The 20,570-nt window shown below is 42.9% G+C and overlaps 1 protein-coding gene across 1 annotated transcript; it reads right to left on the bottom strand.

The window, feature by feature from the left end:
* Positions 1 to 7,594: 7,594 nt before the first annotated feature.
* On the bottom strand, positions 7,595 to 17,259 carry dyrk3 (dual specificity tyrosine phosphorylation regulated kinase 3). Its single transcript, XM_080892662.1, has 6 exons — positions 16,380 to 17,259; positions 14,228 to 14,337; positions 11,265 to 11,470; positions 10,845 to 11,148; positions 10,340 to 10,756; positions 7,595 to 10,244 (listed from the first exon to the last, which is right to left on the bottom strand). Exons 1-6 carry the CDS (start codon positions 16,420 to 16,422, stop codon positions 9,510 to 9,512), a joined length of 1,815 nt encoding a protein of 604 aa, XP_080748788.1. The 5' UTR covers positions 16,423 to 17,259; the 3' UTR covers positions 7,595 to 9,509.
* Between the last annotated feature and the right edge of the window lie 3,311 nt (positions 17,260 to 20,570).

Here is a 20,570-nt window from a genome sequence, read left to right as displayed (position 1 = left end):
TATTAGGCGGTTTTAGAGGTGCTCTACTGATCTCTAGCTCTATAGCTACACTAAATGGCTAGAACTAAAACTAAAGGACTTACAAATCAAATGATACTGCCACGTCTTTTCTGTTCTGTTCATTTCTTTTTCTGTCTCTCCCTTTATTAGGATTTTTTTTACCCTGCTTGCGATGTTTAAGCAGCCAGTTTGCCTCTTAACACAATGCCTTAGGCCTTAATGTAGCACTAAGTCTGCGCTCAGCTGCCAGTGAAACATAAACATTAACACTTTGCAGAGCACTTGAATTATTAATGCTCAGCTGATGGATTGTGTTCAGTCGTTGCTTTAGCCTCTTCCAGTGTGTGTGTGTGTTGGTGTGTATAAGACAAAGGGGTAGGATAATACAGAAAGAAGAGGCTAATTCAAAGTGTGCTCTTCACTGTTTTGGCTCCTGTGGGAGACGCTGCTCTCCTCTCGTCAGTAGGTCAGGATGTTTCCTGTCAGAAGCAGACAGTAACAGCAGCTCCTCACACTCTGCCATGGAAAAAACTCTTAGGACAACAATCCACTCAGCAGCTGCTAACAATAGAGAGAGAGCTCAGAAAGAGGACATAGAGAAGAATGAGGCCAGTGGGGCTTCCCCTGAAGACGCAAACTTACAAACATATGCACAAATATCTTTGTACAACACTGGCGCCACCCTGTCCCGCAAACGCCAGCATATAATGTGCTGTGTAATACCTTCAGGGGTGATTTCAGTGGAGCTTTTGTCCCTTGTTACAAAGTAATGCAGTATGCCCTCTTCAAACTACAGTCAGTGTAATCAGCATTGAGCTGACTTCTCAAGTAGCCACAGATAAAGAATTACGGGTGGTTATGAAAGCATTCAGAGAACAGCTGGCCTGACTAAAGGACAGTAAATCGATTATCTTGTTGTCCAGTAGAAATACAAAATTGAAATTTCTCAGAATTCTTTGTTCCAACACAACAACACTGGAATACACAGATTCCCATACTTCGAAAGCGGACTCTGTAGAAGTACAAACAAGATAAACCATGTGACAGAAAGTGATGAGTCGGTGTTTACTCTGTGCATCTACTGATGCAAAGACAGTCACAACACACATGAATGTGTTAAATATATACAAGCAGCACCCGAAATTACTTTATTATTTATTTTACAAATGCCAAACCGCTTCCAAAACTATAGGCCAGTGAAGGTGGTGTAAATTGATTGTCAGTGCTGATGTTTACTAAAGGTTCACACCAGAACATGACTGTCTTCCAAACTCCAAAAATTCCCTGCTAAAGGTTATCCTGTCTTTTAAAGGAAACCCGAAACCCACCATAAATATACCATTTACCCAGCAACAGAATAGATGGGGCAAGAGTTTCCAGGCTGCAGGTGCCTTACCAGAAAACACGAGTCTGATGTTTTACTACAGATAACCTGCAGGTCGCGTTCTCTTAGCGACAGCTAAACATCGAGCACAACGTACAATGATTTGCTGTGCTGCCGTGACATGTTTAAAGTGGACAGGCTTGGGTCACCAGGCTTATCGGAGCATACAAGGGAGTGCATGCATGTTTGATGGGGAGGGAAAGAAGATAAAGAAAATAAAACAGAATAGATGGGTGATGTCATTTAGGAAGACTTTTAAGGATAGGAGCTTGCCACCACTTGGTCAAGCAGCCTTTTATGGCTTTTAGAAGTAATTTTGTAGGTGTAGTTATCATAAAGCCTGAATGAGTCAACCACATCAGCATACATTCCCGATCACACAAGATAAATATCCTTTATGGTGGTTTCTGTCCTGAAAGTCAGGGACTAAAGCTTCCCTGTTTATTATCTGTTTATTTACATTATCTGATACTGAATTTCAGTGTTTCTTAATCATTTTATATAGTTTTAAGATCCAATTTGAGTAAACAATTTTATACAACCTCAAGTTTATCTTATATTATGTTTTTTCATGCAAACTACCTGTTGTCGAAAGACACAACACAAATACACATGCCTGACACATTATTGGGTGGATGAAAACAAAAATGTCAGAAGAAAAACACTCTCGAGCGCCTGGTTAATAATAAATATGTTGAGCAAGACCAGACTGTGGAAAATTTGAGTAGGTGGGCAGACAGATTTTGAGATAGGATTGCTTTGATGCGCCCTTGGAGCGTCTTCCTAGAGTGTTGCTGTGCAGACCGGTTACTTAAGGCTATAAGAAAGCACACACTAACTTACATACACATATAGAGAAAAAGACACACAGTCAGATTCACCTCTGCAGACAGGGGGATGAGTCATCCTCTATTCCAGTCCCAACTGTGATCCAGCCGGGGTCATGTAAACAAGTCTAGCAAGCTGGCAAACTAAATATGGGGGCTGTATGTACAGGCAGCAAATACATTGAGGAATAGATACAGTTTCAACCAGAAAGATTAATTTAAAGGTTGCAATAGGATGCTTTTTAAAATAAATTTTTTTTAAAATGGGGGGGAACAAAGTGTGCACACGGTGTATCATGCAGTCTGTGTGGAATGTAGATTGGTGGGTTGGGTGGGCAAATGTTCTTGAAGTGCTACCCCACCTCTCGCAACGATCTGCATCTGTTCAGCCTGTATAGACATGTGCTCAGCTGTGCATGTGTTTGTGTGTGTGACTAGTGCGAGCTCAGCTGTGAGTGTGTCATTGTGTGCACATGAGTAAGGAACAGTGAGCTGTAGTCAGTCTGCTTTTGTGCATGTGGAGGCATGTGTTGTGTTTGTGTGTGAGTTTGTGTACTGGTGCAACAGCAGGGACTAATGTGGCATTCGCCTGCTGCTTCCCTCGCCTGGTTCGTACCTCAGCTGTTCCAGTGGACCGAAGCCAGACGACACTCATAGCTCTGGTGTGTGTCTGCACTCCGTGACCTGGGGCTGTGTCTGTGTGTGTGTGACAGTATTGTCCATTCCAACATCGTGCAAAAAAAGAAAGGTTTGTGTAACTGGAGAGCTGAAGTGAGCCTACTGAGGAATAAGAGAATGAGCTATGGAGTTCACCAGAGAATCGCCATTCCAGTAGACAGTTCAGTTCAGGCAGCGTTAATAGGCTGCCGCTGGTGGATCATCACAGAGCTCAAAATTACATAAAACGAGCTTCGTAACGAAGTTTTGTAACATGCAAATATGTGAACAAACTAAATCAAAAAGAGGCTCGACAGACCCCTAAAGGCATCCTTTTAATTTACCAAGAAACATCAGTCTCTGTCTCATCCTTAAACACTGGCTAGAGAAGTCTGCAGTCACAGATGACTGCACTAGAAAATAAAAAACAAATTCTTGGCCAATTCTTTGGGTAAACCTGATACTCTACTTAATAAATCACTAGAATTACTAATGACCTCATTCTTTATTAAAACCACGTTTTTCTTATTTATGTTTCTTAATATCTATCAATAAATCCAGCTTTGGCATATCCTCTTGTCCCTATGCTACCCCGAGTGTCTTTAGAAACACCATTTATTTTAAAAGAAGGAGGTGCCAGGGCCTAACAACTGCTGCTGAAACTCCAGCCAGCAGCACCAAATTCTGGTGCAGATACAAGTTGCAGATTAAGCCCTAAATGTATTCTTGCGTCGACTGAAAGTTAGCGTTCTATGTCCAGTCTAACTGCAACATTGTGTTTGATTAAATGTCATTTTTCACACAAACTAAAACTTTTATTTTATTGGGAGCAAGACAGAAATCTGAGACAAATGAACTGAATTTCTGAAAACTGGCTACATGGCAAGAAACAACTGGAGGTAGGGCTTCACTTTTTATGTATTTTAAAGTACTGCTTCCACAGGTTTTAAGAGGGTATAAGTAGCAGCCAGGAGCTACTAATCAAATGCATTTCAGCACCTGATCATCAGCAAATGTGAGCATTTCTGTGAAAGCAGATATTTTGTTGTTTGCAGTTTGCTTGTCTGGAGCATTTCCACCTGTGAGTGTCGCAACAAATTCAGTCTATGGCTGTATAATAATCTGCAGAAAACCCACAAGCTACATATCAGAGCCCTCAGCCAGCAATGTTAAAGTTGATGACAGTACAATTAGCAAAAGACTAAACAAGTACAGCTCCTTTGAAAGGGTTGCCAGGAGAAAGGCTCTTCTCTCTCAAAAGAACGTGGTAGCACGGCTTAGCTTTACAAAGTGGCATCTGAACAAACCACAAGACTTGAGTGTCCTCTGGACTGTAGAACGGAGATGTTGGACCACAAAGGCCTTTACACACTGCAAACAACCACATTTTCTGGTTGTGTAACACATATATATGATCCCGATGTTTCTAAACAAGAAAAGGAGGAAAAGGAGATCCTAGGTTTATCCAGTTTTCACAAGAAGGAATCAGCAGGGAGAATTTCTAGGTTTGATTCAGGAGTTGAAGCGGGATGACTGCTGTCGTAGATAGTGCATGATTTCAGTTGGGCAGTTAAGCTTTTCTTGGTTCAGGACTGCATCTGAGGAGGCAGAGAAATAAATTCAGAGAACCAACTGACCCAGAGCAGCATTTAGCTGTGTGTCTGAGGTAAAATAACATTATTTAAATATTTCTATATAATTATATAGTCAATACTGGTGCACATTTTGAGCTACGAATACATTTACTTATTCACATCTGCAAAAAATGGGAAAAATCTAGCTCAGAAAAAAGGCATGAAATATTCACACGAATCTTTTTACACGTCCGGTGTGTGAAGGCCTTAACACACGGCGTCGTGTTTGCTGAAATTCAAACACATATCGGCACAAACATGTCATACCAACTGTCAAGCACGGTGGTGGAGGGGTGATGATTTGGGCTTGTTTTATAGCCACAGGAGCTCAGAAACCTTGCATTCATTGAGTCAACCTTGTACTCTCTGTATGCCAAGGTGTTCTAGAGTTATATGTGAGGTCGTCTGTTTGACAGGTAAATCTTGGCTTAAACTGGGCAATGAAACAGGGACAAGCACGGCAGAAAATCTACAACAGATTGGCTCAAAAAGAAAACGATCAACATATTTCAATTTCACATCACAGTCCAGACCTCAACCTGATTGAAATACTGTGGTGAGACCTTAAGAAACAAGAAGAAACATTTTAAGAAGCCAGGCCCAAATCCCTCCACGATGTGAGAGACTGACAAAGTGACATACACAACCATTACTTCAAGTTACTGCTGATGGAGGTGGTTCCACAGGCTACTGAATCATGAGGTGATTTATCTTTTTCACATGACTGTAAGCAACATGCCTAAAATGTTAAAATCATTGGCAGATGACACTAATTTATATTGCTCTGGCAAAGGTTTGCAACAGCTTCTGCACACAAATAAAGAACCTTAAAGTCTTAAAGGAATTAATATGTTTTCACTAAACTACAGGGAAACCTATTATGTATAATAACAGGCAAATAAAAATAAAGTTATCCGATCGAATCGACGGCATAGCGGAGCTTGTAGAGAGACAGAAACACATGTTTACACTTAGAGCCAAACTTTTAGGAAGAAGCAGGTCAAGATTTCCTAACCTGCAAGGTAACCAGAAACCTGTCACCACTCTGCCCCTCCTCGTTCAGACTCAGCACCAAAAATCCTGCTGTGGCTCCATATGGTCTGCAGGGTTAGACTCACTGGGAGATTCTCGTGTGGGAGAGAGATGTGTGGGGTTGACAGAAATAGAAATCAGTGTGTCAAAGTGGATGTAGGGACAGAGGAGCTTTACACCATATGGTCAGAAGGTGACTGGGTTGATGTCTAATGGGATTGGTCTAATCTGCTTTTATGTTAATCAAAAGAGATGAAGAGAGAAAGATTCAATCACTTAGCTTTAGAGTCTGTCAAGTTCTACTAGCTGATTGTACGAATCATTTTAAAGGGAAAGCTGAATACAGGAGAAATGCATCCCTGTAAAACCTGTTCTTCTGCTACAGCGCAAACAACGTGAGATGAGAACATTTTTACAAGGACGGGTTACCACATCAAAACAAAGACAGAAGTTTTCTTGTAGGCTTAAATTCCCTGAACAATAAAATGAGATGGTCTGTCTTTTCGCATGCATTGTCTGCTTGCTTATTTGTTCTGCTTAGCCTCATATTTGAATAAAGATTTTAATAAGGGCACCCTGACCTACTGCTGATGGAAAGAAGGTGCCACACCCAGGCTCAGGCAAAATAATGGTACACACATCATTTTTACCCTAAGGCAACCCTCGTATTTTCAAGATCAGCTGGCAATAAACACCTGTGTCAAATTCTGTTACGTATACCCGGCTACCTAGTCATCACAAACCACTTCTCTAGTTTCTGTATCCAGTCATGTTGCTCAACCGGTTTCTCCTCCTCCTGTTGCATGTGTACCTGACTTTTTCATCCCACTGGACACCAGCCTGCACAGTGTAAACAGCCATGAATCACCAGTGTCTGCGATCTTACGAAAGCAGGCGTCTTCTTCCAAATTTTTCTTGACAGGATTATTTTTAGCAGTCTTGTGTTTTGGTTTTGTGTCACATCAGGACACGAGACACAAAGGACATAAAAGGACAAGAGAAAAGTTGAGAAATATCAGGAGGAGGGGCAATTTAATCTATATATAATGAGATCTAATCAGCTAATCACATGGCAGCAAATCAGGCCGTTCAGGCATGTAGACACGGTCAAGACGATCAGAAGTTCAAACTGAGGATCGGAAAAGGGAAGGAAGGTGATTTAAGTGACTTGGAATATGGCATCTTTGTTTATGTTAGATAAGTGTTGTCCAAAAAGGAGAAAGCATTTAGTGAGCTGCTGCACTCCCGCCAAAAGTCCCCCGCTGACGTCAGAGGTCACACTGCATCGAGCTGGTAGGAGGGCAGCAGTGACTTAAATAACTGTTTATTGGTATGCAGACGAGCATTTCTGAGAGCACAACACTTAGATCCGTGGAGCAGAAGACCACACCGGGTGCCACTTTTGTCAGCTAGGAACAGGAGTCAGACAGCAGGGTCATAATTTAGCATAATCAACATGAAGTTTCACATGTCACAGAAGCTGTAAATGAACAACAAAAACATTACTGTCAGCACTTCCTCATCAGTTTACTAAGATAGCCTGTACTCATTGTTAATTTTGTTGGCAGAGCAGCTGTTTCGGCTCTGGCACAAACACAAGTAGCAGGTACACTTACTTTGTTTCACTACCTAGAACTAAAACGCAGTCCAATAGCCTGGAAGGCTGAATCGTCTTCCCGTATGTGTGCTGCGTATTTTCTCACATCTGTTCCTTACATCTTTATGACTTTAATAAAGGTGGCATAACAACAAGGCAGCCTCAGTATAAAAGGCTATTGACTCATTCATTACCGTCTGTAACCTGATCGCTGACTGAAATCCAGTTCACTTAAAAGTGATTCATTATGCTGACTGCAGTGTAAGCCACTGTTTTCCTGACACAAGCTCCTGATGTCAGGCAGAAAAAAGACCCAAAACAACCCCCCCCCCCCCACACCTGGTTTCTTTGGAGATGAGAGCTTCACACTAGGTGACAAATGAGCAATACATGTCTCATGGAATTAAAAAAATTCATTAAAAAAAGCCCATTTCAATCCAGAAATCACCCCAAAGCTTAACAGTTCACTGAAATCATTTTTATTTTTTCTTAGAAAAAGAAACTATCACAACTTCATTTGGTTACTGTACAGTTTCTCTCATAGTCACTCAGTTTTGATAACAGGTTGTGATTTCATGCTGAACACCAAACACCCTCCCTACTAACTCACACCACTAGTACAACATGACAGTATATGACTTTTCTCTTTTTTTCTTCTTCTTTTTTTCATTTTTTTTTTTTTGCATTTGACATCCTTTGATATTCAGGAGTGAAAAGCATTAGAAACCACTTCTATAAAAAAAAATGGAGACAGAGTAGAAATCCCTGACAGTTTCACTTAGAAAATGAGGGACAAGAGAAAGAACTCTTTGAATGGTGTGGTCCATACCAACATGCACCTGACATGTTTCTGTGTGCGCGTCTGTACGTGTGCATTCTGGACAGCACCATTATTCACTGTGTATGTGAGAGTTTAAGAGGTTCCCTGCCCTACATGAGACAGAGTGAGAAAAAAAGAGGAGCGATAAAAGTGAATGTGGGGGAGGAGAGAGAATCTAGGTCAGATTGTGGAGCATGCAGACCCCCTTCACAGACTCTCGTAAATGCTCTCGCTCTGAGCGGACTGGGCTTGCATGCCATCTTCATCCACAGTCGGGATACATGACTATAAGTGGAACACAGTAAATTTTAAGATTAAGGGATGTATCAAGTATGTCTCCCTGAGAAACGTTTCTTTCAACAGTACCATTAAAACCGTTCGTTTTGTCACTGGCTCGTCTTCCACACATCTCTCCTCCAGAGAATAAAATATCCTGGCTCATATTGAACATACTGCCCTTCATTTTATCCCGTGATCTATCTTTCCTTGCACTACCCACCCATTAGGACCACTACCGCTAACAATCTCGGCAGCCAATTACAGGCACGGGCAGGTGACATTCATACAAAACTTTCCAGCCAATCAACCCAAAGGTGTTTAGGTGCTTTGACTTACGGCTCTCTCCCTCTCCCTCTCTATCTTGCAAACCAGTTGTGAGGTACCGAACGCGACGCCTTTGTGACCGAGTCCGAGTAGCTCTACTGTTCTTCCGATTCCCCATTTTTTCCCCACTCGTGTACGGTGAAAATAGGAGGACGACAGTGGGCTATAAATAGGTTGTCCTATGTCCTCTCAGCGTTTTCCATAGTATTAACATCACATACTGAGCTGACACACAAGTGCAAGGGATGAGGAAAAGTGGTGTATGTGTGTGTGTTTGTGGGGAGAAAAAGGAAAGAGGAAAAAATAAACTTCTTACTTCTGTTTTCAGAATCTGTCGCTACATAAAGCCAATCCTGTATTACCAGTCTGAAGGCATTTTTGTTGTATATATGAGGGATAACTGAGTTAAGTGTTCGCAGAACCCAAAAACTAACAATTTGTCTTCTAGTTAAAATCCATTGGCTGAACAAATCTCGCTAAGTCTAACTTGATAAGAGTAATCTCTGTAGCCCTTTTCAAGTTTAAGAGAGTGAAGTGAGGCAAGTGACAGTGCAGGTGTGCTTCAGTGCGTTTTACCAAAACACAACACTTACGTGAGATCGCACACAGGTTAGAGATATTTTCTCATTGAACAAGCTGTCCACTCACACGAGGAAGTTTTCTTTTGTTTTTAAAAAGCATTATCTAATATCAAACCACGTCCTGTGGCTGTAAACGGAAAATCCACAGCCGCTGTATAAAAACTTTTGAGTGTTTCTTTTATTATTCCTCTCTTTCTCTTTTCAACTATTATTAAAAACCAAAGACTGGGGTGTCGACACCTCGCAGTAGAAAACAAATAAAAGAACAAACAAAGCTGTTTTAAAACCACTTTCTCCTTTACTCTGACTCCTCCTGAGGAGTGGGAAAACGTGGCGAGGGAGGAGATTAGAGGATTTTATCTCTCGCTTTCTCTCTACGAGACAAGTTTAGGTAGGACCGTGCGAAGAGGTATGGCCTCTCCTGAATCTCCCATCATGTTGCTTCTAAGTTTGTTGTTACTGGCAGTTGTAGAGCTTAAGCCAGGCCCCCCCTTGGCCAGAATAGAGGGAAAGGAGGTGCTGTGGTGCTCGGGGAGTCGTTTCACAGACGCTCCTTGGCTCTTCTCTGTCCCGGGTATTGGTTTGGGAAGCCTGCGATACAGCCAAGGGTGTCTGAGGGCCTGGCTGGGGGTGAGGCGAGAAGACGGGTCCCAGTCCAAACACTTCTTTATGAAGTCAGTAAAGGCGGGGTCCTCGCAGCCCTTGAGTGCAGCACTCCAATCCTTGCTACCTGGAGGGCCTCTCATCTTGCCACGGCGCGAGCGGGACCCTGTCAGCACAGTGGCTCCGGTGGGCAAAGTGTTTGCACCGCAGTACCGAGGGTGGCCCTTGGAGTTGATGAAGTTTTTTGCTCTTTTGGCCTGCTCCAGGACCTTCTGCGGCGGCATCCCCAGCAGCTCCATAACACAGGCCAGCTGGTCGCCCTCATCTTCGCCGGGGAACAAGGGGTAGCCAGTCAGCAGCTCGGCCAGAATGCAACCAAAGCTCCACATGTCAATAGGAAGGCCGTAACGTGAACCGAGGATCACCTCCGGAGCTCGATAAAAACGAGATTGAATGTAGGTGTAGACCCGCTGGTGTTCAAAACAGCTGGAACCAAAGTCAATCACCTGGTAGGGGCAAGAGAATAAGAAATGATATAAATGAAAATGAAAACCAAACGCACAGACCCATTACAGCACAGACGAGAAGGCGCCGCCTTTACCTTGATGCCGCTGCGACCCTGCTGTTTGAGCAAGATGTTCTCTGGCTTGAGGTCACAGTGGATGATTCTGTGCCTGCTTAAAGCCTCCAGGCACTGCAGGATGGAGTGCGCAAACTTCCTGACCAGTGCCAGACTGAAGCCCTGGAACTTGTTGCGTTTGATAAGCTCATACAGGTTCATGCTGAGCAACTCAAAGGTCATGCAGATGTGGTTGCGGAAGGTGAAGTTCTCGAGCATGTGCACAACATTCATGGTGCCGTTACGATCCTGCTTCCGCAAGTGCTCCAGGATGCGGATTTCCTCCTGCGCCTGCCGGTGGAAACGCTTCTCGTTGCGCACCATTTTCAGAGCCAGGTGTTGCTGCAGTTTGTGGTCATATACCTTCGCAACCTGGCCAAAGCTACCTTTACCAATGATCTGTAGAGAGTAAGAGAAAGGACAAGCATTTGTTTAGCTAAAAATGAAAGAACAAATTTAAAGCCACAAACATCAGAACACATCTGACCTTGAGGAACTCGTAGCGGTAAGCCAGGTGGTCGTGGGCGACGTGAATATAACCTCCTTGCTCGTCATCGTAGCCGCAGTTGTTGCTACCTCCGGCAATTGCGGGCCTCTTCTTTGCATTGGGTCCCACAAAGTAAATGTCTGGGTAGGAGTGGATCTCCGCCTGTTCCAGGGTGGTGAGCTGAGTTCGGTACAGTCTCAGAGCCTGATCAGGAGTTAGTGGGCCGCACACTTTACTGCTGTTGACGCCATTCCCGGCTCCATGCGGGCCAGAGGATTCGACAGAGCCCTTACTGGATTCAGTGCTGTGGCAAATGAGGATGGAACAAATGTGTTAACCGACAGCTTGACTGGTCATCATCTCGCCTGTAACATTTTACTTAGTTAGCATGCTCTTAGTTAGCATGTCCATCTTTCTCACCTGTCCACACTGTGCTCTTTGGACAGGCTGGAGGCTGGTGCAGGTTTAGTGGGTGTCTCATGAGTGGTCCCACTGTTCAGTGTGGTTGCTGTGGTTATGGCGTTGACCTTGCGGTTGCTAGTCGAGTCATCATACAGGTACTTCACCTTTGACGGGGCACCTCGGATGGTCACCTGATCCCTCATTACAGCCTTGTTACTGACAACCTATTGACACAGAGGCAAAACAAGACTTTACAAGACGCAATCGGTGAATATCAGAGCAAATGCAGTTTATTTTGCTCTACAAAGAGAAAACAGTTTCTTAACTGAGGGTCTTCTAAAAATGACTCAAAACTCAATATTATCCTGCATCATTCCAGCTCCACATATAAGACAGAGTCTGCAACATTTTTAAATCCTGATTATTAACAAGAAAAAAAAGGTTGTATTTGATGCAGATCAAAATATCAACACCCAACTGTAGAGTCTCAGGTGGAGAGAAATGAGCAGACATCCAGTTTGCAGTTGGTTAACCAGCACGACAGGATCCAGATCCAGTCTGGCAGCAAATGCTAATGCGCAACGTCCCCTCTTCTCCTACCAACACATGCAAAACGACCCACATCCCCACCTACTTGTTTGTATCCTTGCTTAGATGAAAGATACCACTAATCATTGTTAGTGCTGTCATAATCTTGCTATAAACATTTAACTTCTAACTTACTCCTTAATTACTGCAAATAGCATCTACGTACAAAATGAAGTTCAGAATAAAAGAAAGTGATCGCACAGTCACTAGGCGATTTCCCCCCCCAATATAACTGTCCACAAACTTTAAAAGTGACAGTTCCACCTTTGCTTGGGGGTGAAGGTTAAAGGAGTTTAAAGAACGGTCTCGAGTCTCGCCGGAGAGCAGCTTCGTTTCAGCAACCCCAGGAATTCATTCCTCCTCGCTCTCTCTCTCTCTAGCGGAAAGAACGCTCCGCAAGATTATGGAGCACAAGGGAAATGATGGTCATTAAAGTTGAATTATATTGTTAAACTATAGAAGATGTGTGGCTGTTAAGACATGAACTCACCGAAGCCTTCGTACAAGGAGTTAGACTGGAGAGGGATATATCCTCGCGCTTTTTGTCTCTCTCTTACACATGTACACTTTTTACTCTAAGGGCAGACCGATTTTGGGAAGATTGTTTTGGTTTTTTTTAGGAAAAGTGGGTGTTGATCATCCACGGAGAAAGGACTCAGCTGAGAGTGTGTTTTTGTACCAGGTTTGGGCTCTCTAAAAATAGAGTGGGAATGCGGGATGGGTTTCCATACATGTAACTATATAGTCTTAACTTATTACAACAGCTCTGCTGCTGACCCAGGGTCTCATGCAGCTGTTGTTCCAAAGTACACAGTGAATGTCACTGATCGAGCCCCTTCACCCAGACACATACACAAATATTGACATACATATCAAAGCTCTCCACACGGGGAACAGCGTCTGTGATGGATTACTGACTGACCCGGCTGAAAAATACAATAAAAATTCAAACGTAAGAGGGCTCCAAACGGGAAGAGAAATCAGAGCGTGCGGCATTTTCTCTCACTCAGGTATTACAGAGGGTGGAGTCCCCTGTGTGCAAATCTGCATGGTGCAACAGATGGAGGAGAGCTAATCTCTTTCTGCTACAGAAACACCTCAGTATCTTTTTCTCCTCTCTCTGAAGCTCACACAAGGTTGCAGCAACCACACAAACCTCTGTCACAAACAAAGCAAATGATGGTATTATTACGCTGCCGTAATTTGGGTGACAGTCAGAACACGGCTATAAAAGGTGGGGGCTCATGAATTCAACTTACTATGAGTACAATTTATTAAAGCAAATCAAGCCCTCATCTATCAGTTTATTACTTTAATAGAGCATGAGGCTAGTGTCTGAGGACTGAACACGCTGAACTGGGGCGAGTTACTGTCAGTCACATTCACCGGAGGACAGTAACTCTGTGAGCGTGACACAAAACACAAAGGAAGAAGGATGGGACTAGAATAGAAAACTAGGCCTAAACTCTGTGCAAGCCCACTGATGGAGGATTACACGAGCTAGGGGAAGGGGAGGAGAGGGGGAGAATGCTGATTGGTGAGTTTGTTTGTGGGTCACATTTTCAAGCCCAATAAATCTTTACAATATATCAAACCAGCCTTTTTCATCTACTGACATGTAGGCCTGTGGACTATTGTTGTTTGTGTGTATGTGCATTTTATTTTGCCATAGGGGACATTTATAAGATCACATATATATATTTACCTAGGCTAAAACAGATCATTTATTTTTGGTAATAACCCTCCTTTAATGTAAAACTGCCTAAAAAACTCAAAGCAAATCCCTAATTATCTTTCAGAATGGATTAACAGAACAGCAAAAAGTAATTATGGTATATGGGTCAATTTATTGAGATTAATGAGGTCGTATCCTCAATGAAAGTTACCGTAAGCACCGTAAACATGCATATATATCACCTGCTCATTAACATGGTTTGAGTCAAATGACGTGTCCAAAAACAGATGAAGGCAAGATAAGCGCACTCTGTATTCACTTTAGCCGAAAAAACAAATTGGCCAATTCACCGTAGTTTCCCTGACGCAAGCACCGAGAACTGCCGGGGCACCAAACTTTGATGCCCTAGGACAATAAATGAGTCTTACTCACACAATGCTATTAAATGAAGGGTATAAAAATCTACTGAAAGTCACATGTTGGAGATAAGGAAACAGATAAGCTGCCCATCCTACGCAGCCAGAACACAGTGGAACGAGGGAGGGAGGGAGGGAGGGAGGGAGGGAGGGGGGGGGTACAAATGTGATGAACAGGAACACAGGCAAGGGAATATCTCTCAGAGGAGCAGGAAGTCTGGAGACAGAGTGTGCTCCAGCACAGGAAATAGGGCTTAACTGGCTATGCGCGTATGCGTGCGTGTTTGTGTGTGTATACTTACTGTGTGTTTGGGCATTGGGGGTAGCCCCGACGGACTGTTTGTGTCTGCTTCGTCTTTCAGGATGTGGTCGGTCCTCATGTACGAGTCGTACAGACCGTCACCATGGCGAGCTGCAGGGACAATGATGAACAAAGTCAATCAGCGTGATGATGTGAGGCTATTAAATCTGCAGCAAAAGCACAGAACGATCCTCGAAGGTGACGTCAACAGAATGCAATTTAATTTTCTCCACTGAGACGCACTATCCTTGTTTGACCAAATCAGGCAATGTCCTATTAATCATCTCATCAATCACACCAGCAGTTCTAGTTACCCTGATGCTAAAACAAACTGCATTGTACAACTAGACAAATCCCTTGAGCCACCACAGCAAGACATCTTGCATTACACCGATCTCTGTATGCCAGTGGGGATGAATACGGTCTCCCACAACAGGCTAGCTCACAGTTGCAGTGAAAAGACCACCATTATCAGATACATCACTGTAGCTATTGTACCCAATACATTGTGTCTAAGGCCAGCGCTCCAACCTGACCAGCTTACACGCGGCTTAGGGTCCCAGATCGCTAGCGCTGCAAGTGGTATTATTGGCCTAATGGGGGTAACAGATGCCTCTGTGACGACAGCATCTTTCCGTCTGCCCATCTGTCCATTCAGCCCAAATCATGTGGCGCACACACCAGGTGTGTTTGGAATTAGAGCTAATATAGAGGGATGCTTGTGCCTGTCATTCAATAGTGCTGTGTTTCATGCTCACCTCTTTGGCATTGAGCCAAACACCTAATACGAGATGATACGGCTACAGTAGATGGACGAGCACGGCATTTGGGACTGTGGGTGGAAGCCAATTACAAAAATGGCAATCGCTCCCATTGGCCAACTGTTTACCACAACAGTCATCGAGCTTACATGCTAGCTGATACACCAACTGATTAAAACTAACTGTGTAAAGTGCAGCTTGAAATCAGGGTGAGTAGCTCATTAGCCGAAGTTGTGGCGAGTTTGGCGTTCTCCCTCGTGAGTCCCAGAGAGTGCTGTAACCATGTGTAGGTGCGTCAGAGACTATGTTCCCAGCACAGGCTTGCTTCTGGACAGATTAGACCTGCTGCCTGGATACGCACGCATTAAACCTGCACAGCACTGCAAACAGTGGCATTAGGACTACACACACAATATTAGCCAAGCACAGACTCCATTAGCCCTTAGCAAACTCCTAATCGCTCAGTGGGTGCTCAGCACTTTTTGTACAGAATCTGAATTTGTTGTCCAAGCAAAGCTTGAAAGGAAAAAAAGAGAAGAAACAGAGAGCAAACATCTGTGTAACCCCAAACATCCAGCCCACTATGTCCAGCTCTCCCCACTATGAAAACTCCTCGGCACTGTAAAGGATAGAGAACAGGGTTCAGGCAAACAAACACAGCAGCTCATGTGTCATAAAACGTGTGAGCGTGGCTGTGGTGGGGGAAAGGCTCAGCTTTTTGTCCTCTTCCTGGCATTCTGGACAAAGTGTGTTTTACAGAGGCAAGGTAAACCACAGGGTTCATATGACATGACATAACGATGACAGCCCTGTCATTTTTCATTCTTTCTTTCTTGGCTTCTTTCTTATTACCAGCTAAAAAAATAAAATTAAGAAAAAAAATCTGCACATAAGCAAACAAAAACAGATCAGTCACAGTGTCATAAAACAATAATAACACTGGTCATAGTACAAATTCCAAAAGCGCGTCTTAAAAGGATGCCAACTGAGATATTACTGCTTATCAACCCTTTGATAGAACAATAAAAGTTTACGAGAAAGATGAAAATAAGAAAATAAAATAAGCTTCCTGGTGTGACATTCAAAACCTTCTTAGATAAAAGTCTTGTAACTGATCAGGGTAAGCAAAAGGAAAAGAAAACTTGTTAACATGTCGGGTCTTGTGAGAAGCCCACGGCACTGTTACAGTAGCTTATATACGTGCTCTATCCCCACAGACGCGACGTGACCGCGAAGACACTTGTGAAATTAACCAGTTCTGCAGCTACTTGGAGGGCATTTTTTTAAATCCAAATCATACTCACCTCTAAATTACCCCCAAATAAATCCTATTCACACGACCACGAGGAAGCGAACGTACAGACAAACAACGTTTTACTTTGTTTTGGTTACCTGTTGCTATTGGGCCCTCTGGTTTCCGGCTTATTATCATCATGATTGCAATTAATATTAGATGCCAGCATCCAAAGTGAGGGGAAAAATCAGATTTAAAAAAAAAGGAGAATAAAAGTTCAAACTAGCAAACTGAGCTACTAGTATTAAAAAGTCTGCTGTTGCAGTGTTTTGATAGCAGTCCGAGTACCCGTTAGTTGTCTTTTCGACTGAACTCAAGTTGTTTTCCTTTCTGTATCAGCAAGCTTTCTTCCCAGTGTAAGCAGTAGTTTCTTCTTAGTTTTACTGTGTTTTCATGTGTTGCTCTCACACTCGTCTTGGCTAACATGGGCCAAGCTACAATTAAAAAATGAACAGGCGGTGGGGGTCGTTTCCCTCAGCTAACTAGCCAGCTAGCTCGCAGAGCCACGAAACACTCGTCCGCCGGAGAGCCGCTTCCTCCGTTAGTTTGAGTCCAAATATCACAACTCGATGGTCTGACCCATGTGCCCCTCGCCTTTCTCTGACAGTACAATGAGTCGATCCAGAGCACCATTCCCGTGCCTATTCCTGGTAAGCTGGCTTGGTAGTTAGCAAACAAGAGCCCCCAGGATTTGTCCTCCTTCGGGACAGCTTGGGGGGTGCTTCGCTCGTCTTCGGGGATGGCTAGCCCAGAACAGGCTAACTGTATTCACGCCTCATGTTTATACTGCACTAATAACCGGAGCAGAATCCCCGTCGCGTAAAATCTTCACCTGAGGTCAGTGCAGTAACGCTGCACTGTTAAATCCTTCTCCTGTGCGCTGCGAGTATCTTATTCGACGGTGCAGCTGTGTGTTGTTGCTAAGGGCGTCTTCACTGAGCTCAGAGTCAGCAGGCGGACGGAGGGAGGGAGCAGGGCGGCGCTTACCGGGCATCCAGACGGCAGGCAGAAGGGCGCCCTGCAGCGTCCACATGGAGGTCTGCAGAGGAGCCAACAGGAAAGTGGTCGAGCTTCTGCATGCATAAGAACATCACAGGTTGTTTTTTCTCACATCACTGCGCGAAAAAGCAAGGGGGGAAAAACAAACAAACAAACAAAAGACTGATGTAAAGAATTAGCAAGTGGTGCACTTGTGTAGAAGAGAGCCATAAGTTTCAGAAACACCCGGGCTATTCCTGCGGCAAGAGTCCTGTAAAAGGCTTATAAGCAACACTCATTAGCAATGCTATTATCTCAAAGTAATTATTATATATTATAAAGCAATTATAAAAGTGGTTTTTATTAGAAAGTGGTGCAAAAGGGTCAATAATTTGCTAATTCCTGTATTTGAACTGTGGATACATGCTAAATGTGTTTTTTTTGTTTACTTGTTGTTTTTTTTTGTTTTTGTTTTTACTGTTTTCAGACATTTCTACAGCACAATAGGTCCACTGATGGGCTAATAAAGTCAGATGCACATATATGGCATAATATACTGTGCCAATACCCTTTTCGTGCTTGTTTGTTAATGTTTTAAGAATATGATTACCTGTGATCTGCAGCCCAAGAATTAAGCATGGCTTCTCCTCTCCCTCTCCATACCCTATGAGGGAAAGCTGTGGATTGAAACCGGAGTGTGTTTGGAGATCTATACAAGGCTGGATATAGTTAGAGGCAGGGCAGAGGACAGACGGAGTGAGACCCAGCAGGCATGAGAAGGGGAGCAGGCTATATTCAGATAGTGATACATGCTGGGCAGAGGGTGATTCTAATCTTAGCTCTTTCTCAGAGGTGAGAAGAGGAGGTCTCTCTATATTTGCTGCCACAAATACATACACTGACACACTTTCATTTAGACCCCCCCGGGGCAGCAACCGACCCTTAAAACCTGTTGCTTATTCTTAGATGGTGGTGTATAGAGTGAGTAGGGTGACAATGCCTATAAACTGATCTGCTTATTGCACTTGCCTCTCAAGAGGTTTCAAGGTGTAAGCTTGTGGACCATGTGCCACTTTTAATCGCAGTGAAGTGAATTTAAAACTGCGGCCCAATGGGACCAGGTGCAAAGCTACCTATAGGTCCTCGAGGTGGGCGTCTGGGGGGGTCTGGCTGTATTTAGTCTGAGGCTGTGTGACAGACACTGACACTTGTGGGTTTATTCACCTGACACCACATTTTAAATGCTCTTGAAAACAATCTCATCTGGGAGGATACGTGTCAAAATGTGAATACTTTCTTACCAGAACATATAAAAACAAAATAATGGAGCTGTGCATGAACTCACACTACCTGTTACTACACAGTGATTACTAGTGATTGCTGTTGTTATAAGAACCCGCCACCTGCTGGTGATTTTGCAGCAATGCAAGCTGGTTCTGGCGGAGAAGGCATAATTGTCTTGTTAGAAACAGCAAGACAAGAAGAACAATTACATTTTTTAATATTGGTAATAGTAAGGTTATTTTTATGCTTATATGTGTAACGGCAGTACACTATTAAAATGTAAAAACCAGAAACTCATTATTCAAATACTGATCATAAAAAATGATGTCAAATTTTATTTCCATTTCATTCTTTTCACCCTTTAAGATCTTTAAAACTTATAGCACCATCTGATGGGAGGAGTGTCCCACAGAGTTCACAGAGCAAATCTTAAGTGGTTCAGCAGTTCCTTAAAATGAACCACTGTGCATCACACAGTTTATGGGAAAAGGGAAGCAAAGGGACTGAATGTTACCACAAAGGTTGATTTCCTTAATGCTGCCTCTGATGCGCTGCATACAAACCCAGCTCTCTTATGCCCAACAACAAACAAGGAGTTTCTCCGGGTCTGTAGTAACCTCATCTTTCTTTTGCTCTTCTTGAGAAAAACTATACTGCCGAGATCAGACAGTAACTGGGTCAGCCTTATCAGCTACTACCTCTCTGTTGTTATTTTGTCGTTGGTTTGTACACAGGAAACAAGTTTCACGCTGCATGTACATAAATATGCCAGTAGGGGGCACCAAAAGATGTATTTTTACACACTTTTATGTGTTTTATGTTTTACGCAAACATTTCATCCGTGCTCAGGATCACTTTATGTTCTTGAGCATCTTTTCACCCAAAGTAAAGTCCACTATGACGGTGTTAAAATGATTTTTGCAACAGTTTGTTCATTTACTCAGTGTAAATAAAGCACAGATCGTGTGGGCCGTTATATTTTCATTAACATTTAATAATGCATCTGTATCCTCAAACATCATCTTTGATTATTGTTCATTTTTACTTAAACAGTTGCATAATGAGTGAATCATAGTGCGGTGGCGTAACATCTGCCTGCTTCAGCATGTGCCACAACTCTCATTCACAGGGTGTAAGATCATTGTACAATCTACACATGTCTGTGCTTCGTATATATTTTACTTTGTCATCCACCATCCACAGAGCCTCTTTATTCATATCAGAATATCAGAGTGCTTTGTGATTTTTTTTATTTATTATTACATCTTGAATGAGAATGTAGGATGTTCCTCCTTAGAGAGCAGCACTGGATGGTGTTCATTTACAAGGTTTTCATCCAACCGTGGCCGGGTAACCTCTGCTCTTTGCTTAAATTTGAATACAGTGCTTAGAGTGCAGGTCACAAGACTTTCCAACATCAGCTGGGCTTCGTATTGACACTGAACTTGGAAACCCTGATTTTAAATGTATAATTGCGCCCTCAAATTTGATAAAAGACACTGTGTCTGATTTGATTTAACACTTTATAAGGTTATATTTATGTGTCTGGAATTACTCATGCATGTGCTATTTGTAACTGATGAGCATGAATGTGCTTTATAGTTTTTTTCTGCTTTTATGTAAAACAGTAAATGTGAAAAGCCAATGGATAAAAACAATAATATTTTTTGTGAATTAAAAACATCGATAACACTTTATAATAAGGGCATGCTTGGCTTTTTAAGTCTTTACTTAATGTTCACTATGTTGATGTGCATGATGGATGTTTTATTTCTCCCTTATTAACCTACAAGAAAAAATAAATACCATAACATTTTGCAGGGCTATGTGACCTTACATTGATGGAGCTAAGGCTAATGTACTGTTTTCCCTTTCACATCACTGTTCAAGCCATCAAAAGGATTTCACAGGAAAGGAGTGTCTCTTTCCCTGTAAAATACCTGGAAGTCAGGCAAAGTTAAACCACTCCCTAAAATGCCCAATCCAAAAAGTACAGTGTGTTTACAATGTAAGCCTGGGAAATGTTG

The sequence above is a fragment of the Rhamphochromis sp. 'chilingali' genome (genome assembly GCF_963969265.1).
Source record: "Rhamphochromis sp. 'chilingali' genome assembly, chromosome: 9".
Classification (NCBI taxonomy): domain Eukaryota; kingdom Metazoa; phylum Chordata; class Actinopteri; order Cichliformes; family Cichlidae; genus Rhamphochromis; species Rhamphochromis sp. 'chilingali'.
The sequence above is the reverse complement of the archived record's forward strand: the minus strand, read 5'-3'. Positions and strand labels throughout refer to the sequence as shown.